The following is a 17,320-nucleotide window of genomic DNA, read 5'->3' on the forward strand; positions in this document are numbered from 1 at the left end:
TGACTTTGGCCAGCTACCGTTCCTCTTTATCGTTGCATTGTTACGTCACATTTTGCCAATTTGAATTTTGTTTGAATCTCTTTCTATATGCTTCTTATTGTGCCGTTACCTCTTGTTGATAAGAGGCATACGAAATTCCTGCACGTTAATAAATTATACTGCAGTGAATGTAGTTTTGAAAGCAATATTAGAGATACCTCAATAAGCGATGTTTGGCCACGTATATTTCAAATGCAAGAACAACGAAACAGCACCACTACAAATTGATCAGCATTCCAAGCATTATTGGTTCTCCTGAGATTTTCTATGTCTTGGGCAGACCAGTTGGTTGCAAGTATCACAGGCAAAACGGGTATGCTTTGCACATCCGTCGCATCATCCTGGTTTGATACCAATCACGCCAGGTATAAAACCTCTATTATCGCCAGCTGGAATTATTCAAAATGCCCTACATTTATGTTCGAGGTAGCCTATTGCTAAAATTGTCATAAGCAATTCTATCACAGTCATAAACACTACAATTTTGGTCGGATTGACTTGAATTTAGTACGAATGGACTCGGAATTTAATGCTGCGTGTTCACTATTAACAATTCACATACAGAATATATGTCAGGTATAAACCCCTGGGACAGCTCTTTATACACACGTAGGCGGGACCGTAACTGCCGTACACCAAACCCCCATAATTGAGGGGGGACCTCGAAGGGGCCAAAACTATTCGTGAATTGACATAAATTATAGAGTTTTTTGAAAATTTATGCAACTTTTTATAAAAATTATATCATTATATCATATTCCGAAACGTCTCACTCAGCTCGACCGATGAATCTGAATGCATGAGCATGAGCAGATATGGCATAAAAAAAATTTACAGCTATATATATATATATATATAGATGCAATCCCCGATCATGTTGACCGATTCAATCATGAATTATGGAATATTTTCGCGCCTCGCGCAGTTTATTCGAAACAAAACGACTGAATGAACGGTAGAAAAATTTCGCTGAGAAGTAGCTATAAAAAGGTATTGGAAGGGGGGGGCTGGGGGTAAAGCCCACCGGAAGTTAGGTTTATGGCCTGTGTGGCCCAAGACCAACGTTTTGTTATTGAGAGGGGCTGACGAAGTGCTGTTACGGTCCTGCACGTAGGCACATTGCACAGGTTTCCGGCGCGATATACGCTGAGTGCTGGTAATTGATTATGGCGACTTGTTCACTTACAGATTATTTGGAAAATTACAAATCGTGGGGACATGTGCTAATCACAGAAACAATCTATAGTTGTCAAATATAAGTGGAACTTGAGATGTGGACTGCATTACTGAATAGTTGCATGAATTGCAAGGCCGACAGATGTGGAAAGACAGATTTAAGGAAGCTTCCTTGACTCAATTTTAGCTCATTTTTTTTGTTGATACCGTATTACACTCTCCTGGTTGGAAAAACAATATATTTTTCAGTAATATATAGTTTGAGTCCGCGGGTATACTGGCGAGCTTGAGATGAGTCCGCGGGCAAAAAAGGTTGGGAACCACCGGTTTAGGCAATTATTATAAGAACGGCGAATAATATTGCTATTGAACTATATCTTGATTGTGTAATGGGGTCGAATGCGTGATATTCTATTGTCGATTACGATATATTTCAATCGCTGGGACATACCAGATCAAAATATCAGAATGATACCTTTCGTGTGACGCCAACTATTGCAAATTGGCATTTCATAATGGGCCGGCGGTCATTTCGGCACCTGGACGGACTTATCAAGAAAATAGGTTTCGGCAAACATGCGGCTGCGGCGGCTTTCAAAATTTTGTTACTTAGTGATAAGCGGACGATGAATGTCTTTGTAAATATATCTTACTTGATAATCAGACACCTCTAACCTATTAATCAATAAATGGTGCAAATGTAGTCACTAACGATTACCAAATACCACGAATATCAGGTCCTCTTGTACGGGCTGAGCATATTTCTACACACCATCAATCATAAGAGCTGCGATGGGCGCCGAGAACATTGTCGCTGCTTGCATACTATTGACGTATTGTGCATTGGAATCTCGTCATGACTGGTAAGGCTCTGGAAATTGACTGGTAATGAGTTTCCGCAGTTGGATACCTCCTCTGAGTTGATGAAACAAGTGCTTGCCTCCAATTCAAGCAATTTGTTGTAGGCCTACGGCAGTTGACGGGTCTGAAGCTGTCTTATCAAGTCAACGTTTTGTTCGCTGCAACGTACGCTGAGGGACGCTGCTGGTTATATTCTTTTTATGCCCTTAGGTGCGATGCGTTTGTAATTACACCAATAGCTTCGAAACGGGATATAAAATAGCAAGAATTTGATTGTCTCCCAAAGACAACGCGCATTTAGTCGCAAATCCCCTCAGTCAGTATGGTGACAGAACAATGACATGCTTTCGCAGCAGGCAGTCGCGTTGTTAGCAACTTTAGCAAGCTATAAGTAGGCATTTTGACTGGGAAACTGGGTGCTATTCAAACGAAGATAGAGTAGCAGAACAGCTAGTGTGTTGGAAAAGTCGTTATCTCATATCCGTAGATCGTTGCGTCAATTCTAGGAATACAAGCACTCGAGCGCTTACAATATATTTTATGCTATTTTACTTTAAAGATTTTAACGAGAAGAACAATTATCATTACGAAGCATACAGAAATGCGTATTTCGACGGTGATCATTGTAAGTGCTAACTCTTATGATGATTTAATTCCAATGTGGTGCTGCATGCTTTGAAAATTCTATGTATTAATGCAGATCTTCGGTACGCTGCGGGGCTATGACGCGGGGTTCGATTGCGTCACAAATTGTTTCTGCATGCATCATAAAGGCGATATAGAAGCCGATTGCGGTTCCAAGAATAAAACAGACGTACCGCAACCAACTGGATCTACGAAGGTATCATTTCAAGATACGTTATGCACGTGATCTGTTTTGGTAATAAAAGGTGCCTGCTTTTTCGCATTTGAATTCTACATGAGATGCAGAAGCAATGGAGCATTCTCGTTAGACTTCGATAAGTTGTTTCCAATTCTCCAAGTCATGTCATATTACGGAAATCGTGTGACTTTTCACTTCGATGAGATTAAATGAATGATTGATTCAATGAATAAATTAAGCATGGCGTCGATTTCAGCATTACACGCCGAGGCAAGCGCAAGATTGTTTTAGGGAAGTAATGTCACAAGAAGGCATTGCCGAAATGCACTTTGTCAACTTCCGCTCTTAACTACAGTAGCATACTCAGACTCACGTCCGAAATCTGAAACTGTTTAAATATCTTCTTTCGCGGACCAACTTGTTTTCCCAGTGATACCTCGTGTAGTGTACATATATAGGCTATGTGTATTGTTTGTGTAATATAGCTCTCAAACATTCCCGCACGACATATGTAACATTCAGATACACACTCTGCAACTGGAGGACAATGAAATCAAGGTCATATCTGAGGATGATTTCTCGAACTACCGACACCTGCGTGTGCTGAATTTTACGGAAAACCAATTAGAATATATTGGGAATAGCTCGTTTTCAAAGTTGACAAGGTGATGTTATTACAATATATGTGATTTGCGGTAATAATGACGGATTCACAAAATGTCAGATTCTCTCGACTTACCCCTACTACATCATCGTTGTCAATATCAACGTGTGTTTTCTACGGATACTTGATGCGAATACAAAACGACAGTATGAATGTTGATCGTTGGCTTATGAATTTATGATGCATTGCATATGTCGTAATCATGATAGATATAGCGGTGCAATGCGACTGTGGGTCAATTCAAATAAGCTTATCTGTCATATCGACGAGAATATATCACTATTGATGAATACCTCATCGCCGCTTACACCATCCGATGCCCATTTGTAGCAGACCTTTGTCACACATTTCATAGACAAATGTTCTCCGTCACCGATCCCCCGGGACTTCTGCGTTTGTGTTGGTGGTAATTCTAAAACGAGACTGCATGCCTTTTTAGTTTACAAAAGCTGGACCTCTCGGATAATCGTCTACGGGCAATCGCTAAGCCGGAGATTAGCCATTTGATTCATAATCTGACGTGGCTATCTGTTGCGAATAATCGCATGGGGGCTGTACCGGAAGGATTAGCTGATTTCGTGAAGCTTCGCTACCTCGACATATCCGGAAACCGCAAAATCGAAACTTTGCAAACAGGTGATCTTCTCATGGAATTTGCCCGGTGCCAGTAATGTTAGACCATGGTCTGCAAATTGACTACATGCCCGTATTTTAAGAAATGACTGCTTCCATCGTAATTTACCCGAATAATTGACGAAAATTACTCTGTCGTCAACAACCTGTGGCGAATTTCAAACATTTCAAAAAACGCTATTGCTTGAACATAGAGACAGAGCATATTATTTTATTCCATGATAAATATTTAGTAATTTGAATCTTGAGATGTCAATTGTCATTGAGACGAAACTTTGTCATGTTGTGCTGTGTAAACGACAGTGGCTCAGCACTCAACAGCCTCGAGCACGATGACATGACACACGGGCCAGAAGGTCGATTGAGGAACCTACTATGCGATAACTCCAGCAGGAAATGATGTAACTCCAATAGTCATACACCCTAACGGCGTAACTGCTCTACGATCGTGTAACGAGTGTGTTATTTCAGCTCAGCCTGTTATTATTTCATCATTTCACAATGCCGCAAGATTCCGTTACAATGAAAAGATGGCCAGGAGACGAAAGCACTTGGAACAGACTTTCAATCAATCATACACTTCGTTCCATTGTTTTCGACATGAACTGTCACTCAGATTCCAACAGTCATGTGCTATATTCTCGGACTAGCAATGACAGTATCAATTGGACTCCCTTTGCAGCGACGCGTCGTAGTTCATTCGGATTTCACGAGATAAGCTTATAACGAGTGACCTTGCGGAACACGACATATAAACTGCGGGTTTTGTTGCTTTATGACTACGCGCCTAACCGCAATGATGATAAACGAGAGGATTAGGGTGTTGGTTTTATTGTTTTAGTAAAAAAAAAACCGACAGCGATAAGCTAGGAAAATGTGCGTTATTTGTAGGACGGCACAGATAGTGCCAATATATTTCCAGTGTAAAACAACATCCGTGTCTTATACTGCATCAGGGAACGGTGCAATATTTTGTATTCTACTGATGTCAAATACAATTTTGTTGCGATGCCGCTTAATGTGACCGACGAAGTTCGCGACAATGCAAAGCAATACAATTACAATAGCATAACAATGTCGTGAAAATGAGTGTTGCGTCTCAGTTGCAGTACACGAATGATCTACCCATGGTGTAGCCATGAGATAAAATGCGCCTTTTGACTCCCTAAATCAGGGGTCGCCAACTCAAAGCGTGTCGCGGACTACTTTTCAAATTTCGTACAGACCGCGGGCCGCAAAATGCAATATCGAGACAAAATAGAGGCCACACATTTAGCAACCATGTTTTTAAATCTTTACGTCAGTACAACGCTGTGCTCTCTAACATGGGCGACGGGAAGTTTCAATAAAAGAAGTACTATTTTAATAATGAAATAAAAATTCAACAAAAAATATCATGATTATCAATTTCATTTAATTGGAACTATGAGTTGCGCACGATACCTGACACTACTTTTCAGCGACCAATGAATCTAAATGGTGGCTAGCGAAACACATTACTAGCTGATAGACTATCTTATGGTAAAGCCTGATCTTGTGGGGAAGCCCTCTTAGCCATTTCAGTCCTGGCAGTGTCTGGCCCATTGCGCCTTAAGACAATATGCCCATTCATATCAGCTGATTCTCCGTCGATGAAATGCTGTTGCCATCACCAAAGTCGTTTCAGTTGGTGATGTTGGGCACAGGAAAATAGCTTATTTTGAAACGACAACAACAATATTACCAAACTGAAATATATTCAGCATTTCAAAATGCTTCAATTAGCGTTCTTCCGAAATCTGAAATCTAACGCGTGTTGGTGACCCCTGCCCTAAATCTTGACTTGTGCATTGTGACGTCATATGCACTCAGTCACGTCATTGCCAAGAAGTTTTTGCCACTGAAAATTTTGGCCTGTGGAGTGGATATTATACCTATACGTAGAACATTTTGCGAATCGGATGCATGCACGTTATATCATATTCATATAAGAGCATTAGATTAGAGCGAAAGTTTAATTTTGGTCAAGGTCATCTCATGGTTGCGCCACAATCGATCGATGAAATCAAGTTATGTCTGTGATTATGTTTATCTCCATAAATTTCGTTCTGAGTTTGACATTCGGCCTATATCAACTACCATAGGCCTCGGTCAGCGTTTTCACCAACTTTGATCATAGTATATAGTATAACTAATGTATATATTTGAATTTTCAAATAGGTCAATTGCCCTACAAGCTTATCCATATCAACTTGGAAAACACGGGAATTGTTCGCATTGACGAGAAGGCCCTTGGACGGCAAGGAAGTAAGTATTGTGACGTGTAAGATATTAAATACGTAGGGAATTCAGCTTTGAGCCTAATTCGATTGAATGTCATCATTCACCATCTACCTTACCAGAGCCACTGTTTCTACATTAGTCATATGAGATGTTCCCCGATGTCTTAATACAATGTACCGGAAACCTGGCATAGTTGGTTTGTGCTTGCAAGGAAGACGAACATTACCAAGCACCATCCACTAAATTGCTTTTTGCGGTATTGGTGCGATTCATTGTGCGAGCACTTTGTCTGTTATTGGTACCATTATATTCAACTTATTGTTGCTAGACTGCGTACTTGCATTATTGTAGTGTGCGTGCAGGGTGCACTATAATGTGTTGGGTGACGGTGTTGGGACGACTCAAGTGATGACTTACTTGAGTCACCGCTCTAAAATTACTTGACTTCACTCGACTCCGATTCATTTGTATGATAATTGTGGAATGACCCGTGATCTTGCGACAAAGTTTTATGTCAATATATAAGTCGTCATAAAAACTCTACCTCGCCTAACCTTCTGCGGACGTCTCCGCAGTGCTATAAAATGTCCACATGATCAATACCATTAATTTATTTGCTAGTTTCCATTTCCATTTACGTTCGCGATATGAGTAATTCCACCAGAAACGACATCTATGACAAAATAGCTTGGGTACGGCGAAGTCTACGATATTCATGTACGATATCGTAGGTTCTGGGCACGCTCGTAACTGCCATCATAACGGTTTTGAGTGGCATTATAATATCGTTATAGCTGGCATGCACAAATAAAATCAATACGTATAGTTTCTGTGGGACTAACTGATACCCTGCACAGTGCCCATGCACCTGCCCATGCACAGTTGCACATCCGTGTGCCAAGCATGTCAGAATCCAGCATGGGCTGTATGCGGGGTTCCAAAGAAATACGATTTACGAGCACTAATACTGGACAATGGTTTTGGAATAACGATGTGCTTGTTCACTGTTCCGGAAGTCGGCCGATGAATTCGAATTCACACTGAAGGCCTGTATGGATTTTGGAGACAAGGGTGCATACAACCACAAATGCACATATATTCAACATACAGTAAAATGGTTGCTGATTAAACCCTTATAATTTTATATTAAATTTGTTCTACAGACTCCACCATTCTCACCTACACTTATAAGTTCGACACCGTCTATAGAACATGGATTCTTAAGATCTATCAACCCGACGAACCCGATACGCTAATCTGCCGTGTTAAAAGAACAAAACCACTGAAATATGATTTTGACACAAACAAAAGGATTATAGTGTATTTACTGTAAATCTGTGTGACTTATCTGCTGTATGAAGCGTTTGTGTGAGGTGACCCCCGCCGAATACCTAAGACTGGCCTAGCGAAGCCCTGGGGTCCGATTGGACCCCGGTTATGAAACAATGGCCTGCAGCCTTAGGGCATAATATCAGTCCATAATCATCGCTTACATTGAATAATACCTACATCGTATGTAGCATCGAGTATACCCCGTGAGGAGAATTCGCAGAATCAAATAGCCTATGAGTCAAATCGTCTTAGTATAGTTTTTAAATAACATGGCACCAAGTTTGGCGTGGTAATATGCATATGTGCCTGCATTCACACATCACACCAAGAAAGACAAATTAACAGTATTTGAAATTGATTCGAAGTCGAAGAATCGGTCACTCTGGAAATATGCATATGGCTTAACTTGACTCGTGTCAAAATGTGCGATGACCCATGGCCATGGGTGACCCGAAATGGCTTGTGGTTCGAAGTTAGTGACTTGATTCGAACACTGTATAATGGTCTCCTGAAGACTAGCTCATCACCTTACGTGTTCAACTATAGATAACTAGGTTTGTTCACCTTGACGTGTTCAACACAACTGTTCATCTTTAGGACTCACATCGATCTACTTCGGCCACATGGAGTCGCTGGAGATTGTAAATCTCGCTGACCATGGAGGCATACAAATAAGCCACGACACGTTTCAACATTTGCCGTCGCTAAAAAGCCTGGTCCTCAGGAACTGCAGTCTTGATGGCAGCACTCCGGCTTTAATCGATCAGTTGACCGTACCGAATGAAATCTCGCAAGACACATGCAATGAGACCGCCGACAGACTACGTTGGTATAATCCGTTGCTACAAGAGATTGATTTCTCTGACAATCCAGATCTCTACATTCTACCGAAGCAAATCTACTTTCCACCGACATTGTCTTTCCTCAATTTGAGCAAGACAAAAATTCCGTTCATTGACAGCGATTTCATGCGATTCGCACTCGGGGTGAGATTATATTTGTTTGCAGTACTACTGTATCGAATAGAAAATCAATATCAAGACTAGTCATAACGAGGTATTAAACAAATCATGAAACTATGTACGACGGTCCGTTACATCTCACACTGTTTATAGTCCAGAATGAATGGCATATTTTCTAAATTATGGGATCGTTGAAATGTTGAGCAGCCTAGTTGTAAAAGTATAGTCAACGCTAAAGCGAATATTGTAAATTTGAACTAAAAAAATTGATGTCCCGATGGTGGATCCTGATATCCGGCGTCAATAAGACTGCTTTTACTCTGTCCAAGTTACCAAGTATACAGCTTTTTCCGGTCTGCTGTATCCTTCCTGATTGGACTTAGGGTTGCATTTAAAACAAACGGTGTTTCAAAACATGTTTTAAACATTGTTTTAAACAAAGGACTTTTTAAAAAATGTGTTTTTTGAAGTTTTAAAATAAAGCCATTATTGTGTGAATATACTTTCCAAAAAACGTGTTGTATGAGCCTACAGACAATTACCACTAATCCCTCATCTAACCGACGTATATCGATATGGGACGGTTGGAACCCTCAAAATAGTCGGTTCAACAGTTATAGTACAGATTTTTCGTCAAAGAAGCTATATTTACCCTATATTTCCTATTGTCAATATGAATCCATTATGACGACACAATTGAATATTCGTGACGTCATGGCATAAAAAATACAATAAAATCATGTTTTAATCGGTTTTTGTTTCAAATACAACCCTAATTGGACTGCTTCTAAATATTTGCAGTAAGATCGGCAGCTTTCTCATCATAGATTTTGTCACGCGTATATATTATGCGACGAGCTGACGTCTCGACTCTATCGTGAGTCGTGACGCCGTAACGTGGAATCAAAAATCCACGGTTACTGAATAATTTTCCAAGATTATAGCTATTCGCAGTTTCATTTGTCATTACGTGATAGTCGCGAAGATGCTAGTGTGGGTTGTACTTGTACTCTGTACTCTGTTCAGTCACCTCCGATTAACAGCTAATAGCATGCGACTCCTTATCAAAGTCGCCATCACCGTTGAAACCCCTAAAAGTATGTGATTACCGTAAGTATGTGGCCCCTCGACAAAGTCTATTTTTGAAACAATTGAATTGAGTGCGTTTCTGACCCGTTCAGTTTAGTATATTATAAACAATTTTATATGACCTATGCACCACAAGATCGCGGTACGATGAAAATATGGGGAAGTGCCGAAACGACTTAAAGTATAGTCTTTGAAATCAGACACTCACCTGGACTTCTGGGTGACGTAAGTACTTCCATGTGTAGTAGTCTCAACAGTACATGTCTTGGAAAACAATACTCTTACTTGTAATTGAGTATAAATATGGATACTTCCACTCGAGTACGCCGCCGACTATTTTGAGCCATTCTGAATTGCAGCTCGAAAAATTGGATCTACGCGAAGCGCACACAGTGAGAATCGAGGTGAGAGCGTTCGCTCGCCTCCGGAATCTGGCAGAAATCCGACTGTCGGACAACGCTCTCAAGGCCTTACCGGCTTTGCCTTCCGGGTTGAAAACGTTGCGACTGCGCAACGTAAACATTCAAGCCGTCGACGGGAAGATGTTCGCCAATCACAGCGCGGCCGACTATTTGGATTTGAGCGATAACGCAATACGGGGTCTAGAAGACGGGTCCTTTACTGTCATGACTAAATTACGGTATCTCAACCTGTCTGGCAACGCTGTTTCTTCGATCAAGGAGCATACTATGCTAGTTGGGGATGGCGTAGCGTCTTCGGCTCTAGAAACGTTGGATTTTTCGAGAGGCACCCTCAACGAAATCGAAGTCCGTTCCTTCTTGTCACACGGCCACCTCGAGAGGCTTTTTTTGAACGACAACGCTTTGGCGACGCTACGAAACGGGACGTTTGCCGGGCTGGTGAATTTACGTGTGCTGGACCTACGACGAAATGATATTCTTGATGTCTTTGTCGGTGCCTTTTCCTCGAATTCAAAGTTGCAGGTTGGTATTTCAGTTCGGTTTATTTGCAATTTTTATTCGTTCAATACACCCCAAAAAATGCGATACAATGGAAGGATGGGAAGGTGACGAAACGACTTGGAGTAGTCTTTGGAATCAGACACCCACCTTAGCCTAGGGCCTAGGCGATGTAAAGAGGATGTATGTACGTACACTGAATGTAGGGTTGCCATACGTCCTCTTTTAAGAGGAGTTGTCCTCTTTTTTGACTTTTTTGAAAGTGTCCACGGAGGACACCCAAATGTCCTCTTTGAGATTTTATCCCCTTTTTTGAGAACTTTGGTCAAATTTACGGTCAAATTCGACTGAGATGCCGTAAATCAGCACCGAAGTAACGCCCCGGCGGGTATTTCGGGCGCCGAGCCGGGGAGTTGACCTTTTAATATTTATTTTTTAGTCAACCACCTGATATTGTGAAGGAAAAACTGTATTTTGGGCACTGACCTTAACCGACTGGATTATCCTCTGGTTTTGCAAGTCTGAAAATTCTGAAAAAGTGTCCTCTTTTCACATTTCCAAGATATGGTAACCCTAACTGAATGAAAAGTAAAAGAAGATAATATGATAAAAAGCAAGCGACTAAAAAGATGGGGGGCATGTCACGGGAGGCGAACGGACAAACCGAAAAATGGGCATACAAACTGTAATCACCGGCGAGTTCACTAAAAAAAGGACATCTTTTCGGCTCGACCTCGAACTTAAAATTTTACAGCTAAATTTTCGTGAGATGACTAAAAGAGAAGGTTCTCCCACTTGACTCCAATATAGCCGTTTTAACGCGATATCGCCCACGTTGGGAACCACTGGACTGAAGTGATTCGATTCTGAATCACGTATTACGCTTCGAGTCGAGTATCACTCATTATGACGTCACAGCAGAATTTAATATGTCGTCAAAGTTCAAATATGTACCTTTTACGTCACCATTAAGAACATAATGCCTGTTATCCGATGCTTTGGTATTTTTTCGACCATACCGATCTCACTTCTTGACTATGTTGTGGGATGATCATGACTTCGGAAATGTGTCATTTCCAGGAACGTTCGTAGCTTTGTACTATGCCTCGTATGCTGCGACACGGCCAATCAAGGTTTCATGGCTGCCTCAGAGGAAAATAGTATCAAAACTATAATTCTCTTTAGTAAGTTAACTTTCAGTTGCGAGGAATATAATTTCAGTACTCGAAAAAATCGTCTTTTACTACTCGACTCGAATCATTAAAATTAATACTCGATTCAGATTCGAGTACTCGAATCATTGCGCCACGCTCTAGTTGCGAGATAGCGTAGTGATACAATCCACAGCTACAACATCTGTGGGCTGTGGGTTCGAATCCAACCGAGGTCGGCTCCAGAATTCCTACTTAAGTGTTGGGAACAGTTGCGTAATCAAAAATAAGGAATATCTGCCTGGTGTAAATGACCATTGTCAAACAAACAACAGCAACAGGTATAATTTTCGGAAATACATTCGGTTGATATCACGCGATTCTCATGGCAGATTCACTCGTAATAGTGACGAAAACGTACCGAAAAACTACTTTCCCTTTGAAAACTTTTTCCTTACCCGAGGAGCTTCTTGGAGGTACAGAACTTCAGTGTACAATTGAATAGTATTTTCATATTGAAATGAAACCCGAATATTTTCGGCTGACACTCGTCAGGGGTAATCGTCGGCAACTAGCAGAGAATAAGAAAGAACATTGTATATCAACAATCGTATCACAATCGTATCAAAATACACCAACCGAAACACTGTCAACGGAAGGAGTTCGTGTACCACCTGGGAATAGTGCACTGAACGCTCTCTCATTCGAAGTTTCATGCTGGTGACGTCATATTTTGTGATATGATTGTTGATATACAATGTTCTTTCTTATTCTATACTAGTTGCTGACGATTACCCCTCACGAGTGTCAGCCGAAAATATTCGGATTTCATTTCAATATGAATAATGAATATACTATTCAATCATTCTTTACCGTACCAACTTTATTCCATACCATACTTCCGTTGTGACAATTATTATACCTTTACTGACATAGGTATAGAAGGCTTCACTTATTACTAATTCGGACGTAATATTTTACTTCAGCCAACCCCAATGCGTAGATAATTCCAAATCCTACTGTTAACGACTGTAGGAATAGGGATATTGCAATCTCCAAAGTAAAGTGATCCTTTTGGTGTGAACACGAACTTTCATGAACGGCTGTGAACACATCAAAGTATCGATGAAACTGGCAGTCTTACTAACAACAGGCCCGCGCCTCTTCGCCTATGTCATAGATTTCACTCTGTCATCGAATGCAAAAACAATTATAGTGAAAATGGCGAGCAAAACCATTGAGTTTAAATCGCCAAGTAAATCATATTCAATAACACCCACCAACCATCGAACATATGACGTCTAATGACGTCACAATACCAAGTCAAACGCAGATAGCTTTTCGCCTTCTTGTCAACGCCCGCGTTTGCATCAGCATAAAATATTACCGGAGTATAGCAAACGTAAGTCAGAATGCGTTTGGTGTGCTTGGAGTTGGAATTAATACTTGATTCAGATTCTAGTACTCGAATCATTGTGCCTAGCCCGTCTTATGACGATGTGACCGGAACGTAGTGTAATATGGCCTTATAATTGCCGAGCAAAACATGTCGCTTTTATCATGTTGACGCTGCTGGGCGCTACTGTCTAATGCGGTCGATAAATTAGATATCATCGCATACGCGATTACAAGAATCTTATTTGATATCAGCATCCGCATACATGACGCGTATTTATTAAACTCGGAGGGGGTTTTACACTGTAAATATATGGGTGTGAAATAGATGTATTTATCGCATTTCCAGCACAGCGTAAAGTACAAATAGGCTAAAATCACGTTCTGGTACCGAATATTGCTTCCACATAACATTCACTAACACAAACACCATTTCCGTAGACTTGAGCGTGGCCTTCCACACGGGGCTTGCTTATTTCATATGCTCAAATGCGTATGCCTCTGTCCAGTGTCCATAAACATATAATGTGTGCGGGGATCTTGAGATTTCTCTTACAATATGGTGTTTTAATCTGATAAGAATGTCAAGACAAATGACTGTTGATTGACTAATTCAACACTAAATTCCCTACCAGGCATTTAAGAATGAACCTTCGACGGGTTGTATTTGTATATATACCACTTGAAACAGCCCCATTTTCGTAACACATGTCGGAACCTGTTTCACTTTCGAAGCGATAAATTATGGTGTGCTGTGCATCTTGGAAAATATTGTTTGCTCGAGCATTGCCAGCCAACGCGCGGCTTTTGACTAATCAGAAACACGCTAATTAAAGCTTTGCGAATTTCAGGTTTTGCATCTCGAGCACAATCGAGTTCATGTACTCCTACCCGGAGTGTTTTCCTCGCTGGACAACCTACAAGAACTGTACCTCCAATTTAACGAACTCAGTAAAGTGCACCATTCCTCGTCGCCAGCATTACGTATACTAGACATATCCGGTAATAAGTTACGCGATGTTCCGGATATCGGCGGAGACAACATGACCAATCTCAACGTGTCCTGGAATCCATTGCGAAGTCCGAGCGGCGGTTATTTCCGATCGCGTCAAACGATACAGTCGTTAAATTTGAGTTTTTGCTTCAACGGCGGAGACCCAGATTATTCCGAGATGTTCGGGTTTCTTCCGTCGGTTAGCGTATTAGACATGCGAGGAAACGGCATTAAAGACATGCCTACTATCAGTTTACAATCTCTGACTACCCTGTACATCGGCGGTAATAGAATACACCAAATCACCGTTTCTGGGTTATTAAAACACGTTAAAATCGTCGATTTCAGCAAGACAAATTTCACCAGTTTGCAACTTGATGTCTTCAAGGCGCTGGACGATATGGAAAAATTATACTTGAACGGCAGCTACCTGCCTTGCACATGTGATATGAAAGCGTTCGCGGAATGGGCGAATACTCACAAAGATATCGTGACGGGAATGACATTGTGTCACTGGCCGCCTGAGCTTGTACACATACAAGAACCTGCGTTAGATGTCATCAGGCATCTTCAATGCGAAGAGCCTGCGTACAGCACGCAAGAACCAGGCCGAAACAATGTATTTGTCATTGCTATCGTAGTCGCTATTATAGTGCTTATCGTAGTTGGAGCTCTTATCAGAATTTGTCAAAAGCGGGCGTCAGGCGGCGCCTTTGCAATGAGACAAATGGACGACTCGGATTCAGCGACCAACGAAAATAACTGCTGCCTTTGCATAGGGCCGTTGAAATGTTGTTTGCAAGCTCGCGAAAATGTCTACTCTAGGAGCAGAATGCGACTGTTCAGTAACGACGACGGTGAATTCGCCGTTAGCGCTATTGATAAAAACACGCCGGCGTGATATTCGACACCAACTGTAGGGGTGATTCCGTACTGATCTCGGCGTTTTTACTGTTGTTGATGATAGAACACTGTGACGTAGCGGCTTTCGTGACTTCATGCCTAAGAAAACGATCAGCTGATCAGCTGCCAACGGACTCTCAGCTGATCGGTAGAGGTACTACGTCATTGACAGCTCTACGCGCTGCGTAGTGCGTACATCATCGTAGATTGCTATTGTATAAGCCCACGCGTAGGCCTGTCAAACAACGAACTGGGATTTCGTAAAATATATCAGTTGTCCCAGGCGAAAAGGAACTGTACTATATCGTACGACTATAATGAGGCAAGATACATTTATGTTCTCGCTGCGAATGTTTGATTCAACTGGATTTGTTCTACTAATTCATTTCCAATTTACACAAAGGCTCAGCAAAATAGGTGTTGTCTAGCTTTGACAACCGAACGTCCAGCATAAGACGCATATTCGTCACAATATGGAGTATTGGGACAAGCTATATAGTGTATATTTGTGACCATATGTTCTGAAATATCAACTATGTGTTCTTTTACTAACATTGAATTCTAGCTACACTGTTGGTCTCAAAAGTCCAAAACTATAGCGTGTGTGAAATAATCGATTGCGTTCACTGAGCTACGAAATCTCATGTGAATTAATCATATATTGAACACTGCGTTGTAAATATGAATCGACCATAACTCTGATGATTAGCATATGCACTCGCGGCAATGAAAACTCCGTAAAGAATATGTAGTTATCTATTGTATCGCATCAATTTTTCGAATATACTTTCTACGCATCACGTATGTTGGTTTGCAGTCCATCGTCAATTCTAGGAAGGGCTTTGCTTATGCCAGTTTACCGAGAAAATTTGACTATTCAACCACTTAGCTAGAGCAAGTACACAGACTAGCACAGCGCATAATACAATCGAATTCCGCTTGGTCTCTGAAGCGTGAGTCGGCCTATAGAAGTAGCGATATACTTACGATGTCATTGCTTTTCGACAAGTCACAGTTGATCACATTGACGAACAGGTTCCATCAAAATCGCTCACGGTAGAAGGTTTAAGGTACAAGAAATGGGGTTTATTGATCTCAAACAGAAATGCACCTATAGGTTACCATTATTCGATGACTGACTGTATTTCGATATTAAAATTTTAATCACATATTTAGACCGCATTGACAATGCAACAACATCAGAGGATCTCGGGATCCGATTTATTTAACAGTAATCCTAAAAATAGAATCATGCTAGGACAGGTAATAAAGATTCCCTACGCGATGTTAATGTTTACGAGACGATGCGACGCGTAATGTACTCGAATTTACTCGATTGACCAACAGGGAGTGTCTTGACGGACATCGATGACAACCAGTTTTAAGTATACAACCTTCCAGTATAGTACAACTGTGTACAGACGGTCGTATAACCCAAGGTTATCGCATTCCCTATCCTACGATGACGTTGGACGAGGTCGCGTCGCTGCACGGTGGCTAATGGCGATAATGACGTGTTTCCGACACGGAATTGTGGCCCCAAGTGCGTGCGAATGGCTGCTTTGTATTTCAAACGTTTGTAAGGATTATTTAGGGATCGACAGCGTGTAGAATGCTATTCTAGACACTCCGTGTAGTAATTCACGTAGTCGATACAGTGGAGTCACGCGCGACCGGTTATCTTTGGGCCTATTCTGGATTCATTGATTTCGTAGAATGATCATTGCCAAGTTACCGGAATCTTCCGACAAGAATGACGAGGGTTCACGATATTTATGCAGAGTTACAGGCGGTGCGTATGGCTGAACCCTAGCTGGCTTAGTATGAGACAACCGCGCGTAAGAAGAGACGAAATGCTTATTCGACAGCAATCGGTTTGAGTTTCGCTATTTCCTTCACACATCGATGCGTGCTTACTGTATAATAAAGCAATATTTCTCATTTTTAACGCCGGGATATGAAAACTCATGCCGAGAAAAAAGGCTGCCGATGTTCCCAGGTGCATGATAGGGGCTTATCAGAATGTAAGCATATTGCGTATCTGAGAACGCTGAGAACATAGCATTAGTTTTGAGTTATATGAATATAAGGGGTAAGCGGTAGCAGGTAGCATGTA

At 41.3% G+C, this 17,320-nt stretch overlaps 1 protein-coding gene and 1 long non-coding RNA gene across 3 annotated transcripts in view; one reads left to right on the forward strand and one right to left on the reverse strand.

The window, feature by feature from the left end:
• LOC145457134 (uncharacterized) overlaps positions 1-17,320 on the reverse strand; it is a 36,050-nt gene that overhangs the window by 14,842 nt on the left and 3,888 nt on the right. The gene's annotated exons all lie outside the window — the stretch shown is intronic.
• On the forward strand, positions 1,567-16,004 carry LOC145457125 (uncharacterized). Of its 2 annotated transcripts, XR_013920788.1 has the most exons (9): positions 1,567-2,701; positions 2,777-2,917; positions 3,422-3,564; positions 4,003-4,199; positions 6,396-6,482; positions 8,388-8,776; positions 10,201-10,785; positions 14,159-15,358; positions 15,394-16,004. XR_013920788.1 is itself a non-coding variant. In XM_080335289.1 (8 exons), exons 1-8 carry the CDS (start codon positions 2,678-2,680, stop codon positions 15,200-15,202), a joined length of 2,610 nt encoding a protein of 869 aa, XP_080191415.1. In that variant the 5' UTR covers positions 1,567-2,677; the 3' UTR covers positions 15,203-16,004. The 2 variants fall into 2 exon arrangements, 1 of the variants encoding a protein (XP_080191415.1); XM_080335289.1 differs by having other exon boundaries at positions 14,159-16,004.

The sequence above is a fragment of the Botryllus schlosseri genome, chromosome 15 (genome assembly GCF_051294905.1).
Source record: "Botryllus schlosseri isolate E-star chromosome 15, Bs_hap1, whole genome shotgun sequence".
Classification (NCBI taxonomy): Eukaryota; Metazoa; Chordata; class Ascidiacea; order Stolidobranchia; family Styelidae; genus Botryllus; species Botryllus schlosseri.

Coding starts and splice junctions, on each gene's coding strand:
- LOC145457125 (XM_080335289.1), top strand. CDS start 2,678: ATGCGTATTTCGACGGTGATCATT. Junction 2,918..3,421: donor AACCAACTGGATCTACGAAG/GTATCATTTCAA, acceptor TGTAACATTCAG/ATACACACTCTGCAACTGGA. Junction 10,786..14,158: donor CCTCGAATTCAAAGTTGCAG/GTTGGTATTTCA, acceptor TGCGAATTTCAG/GTTTTGCATCTCGAGCACAA.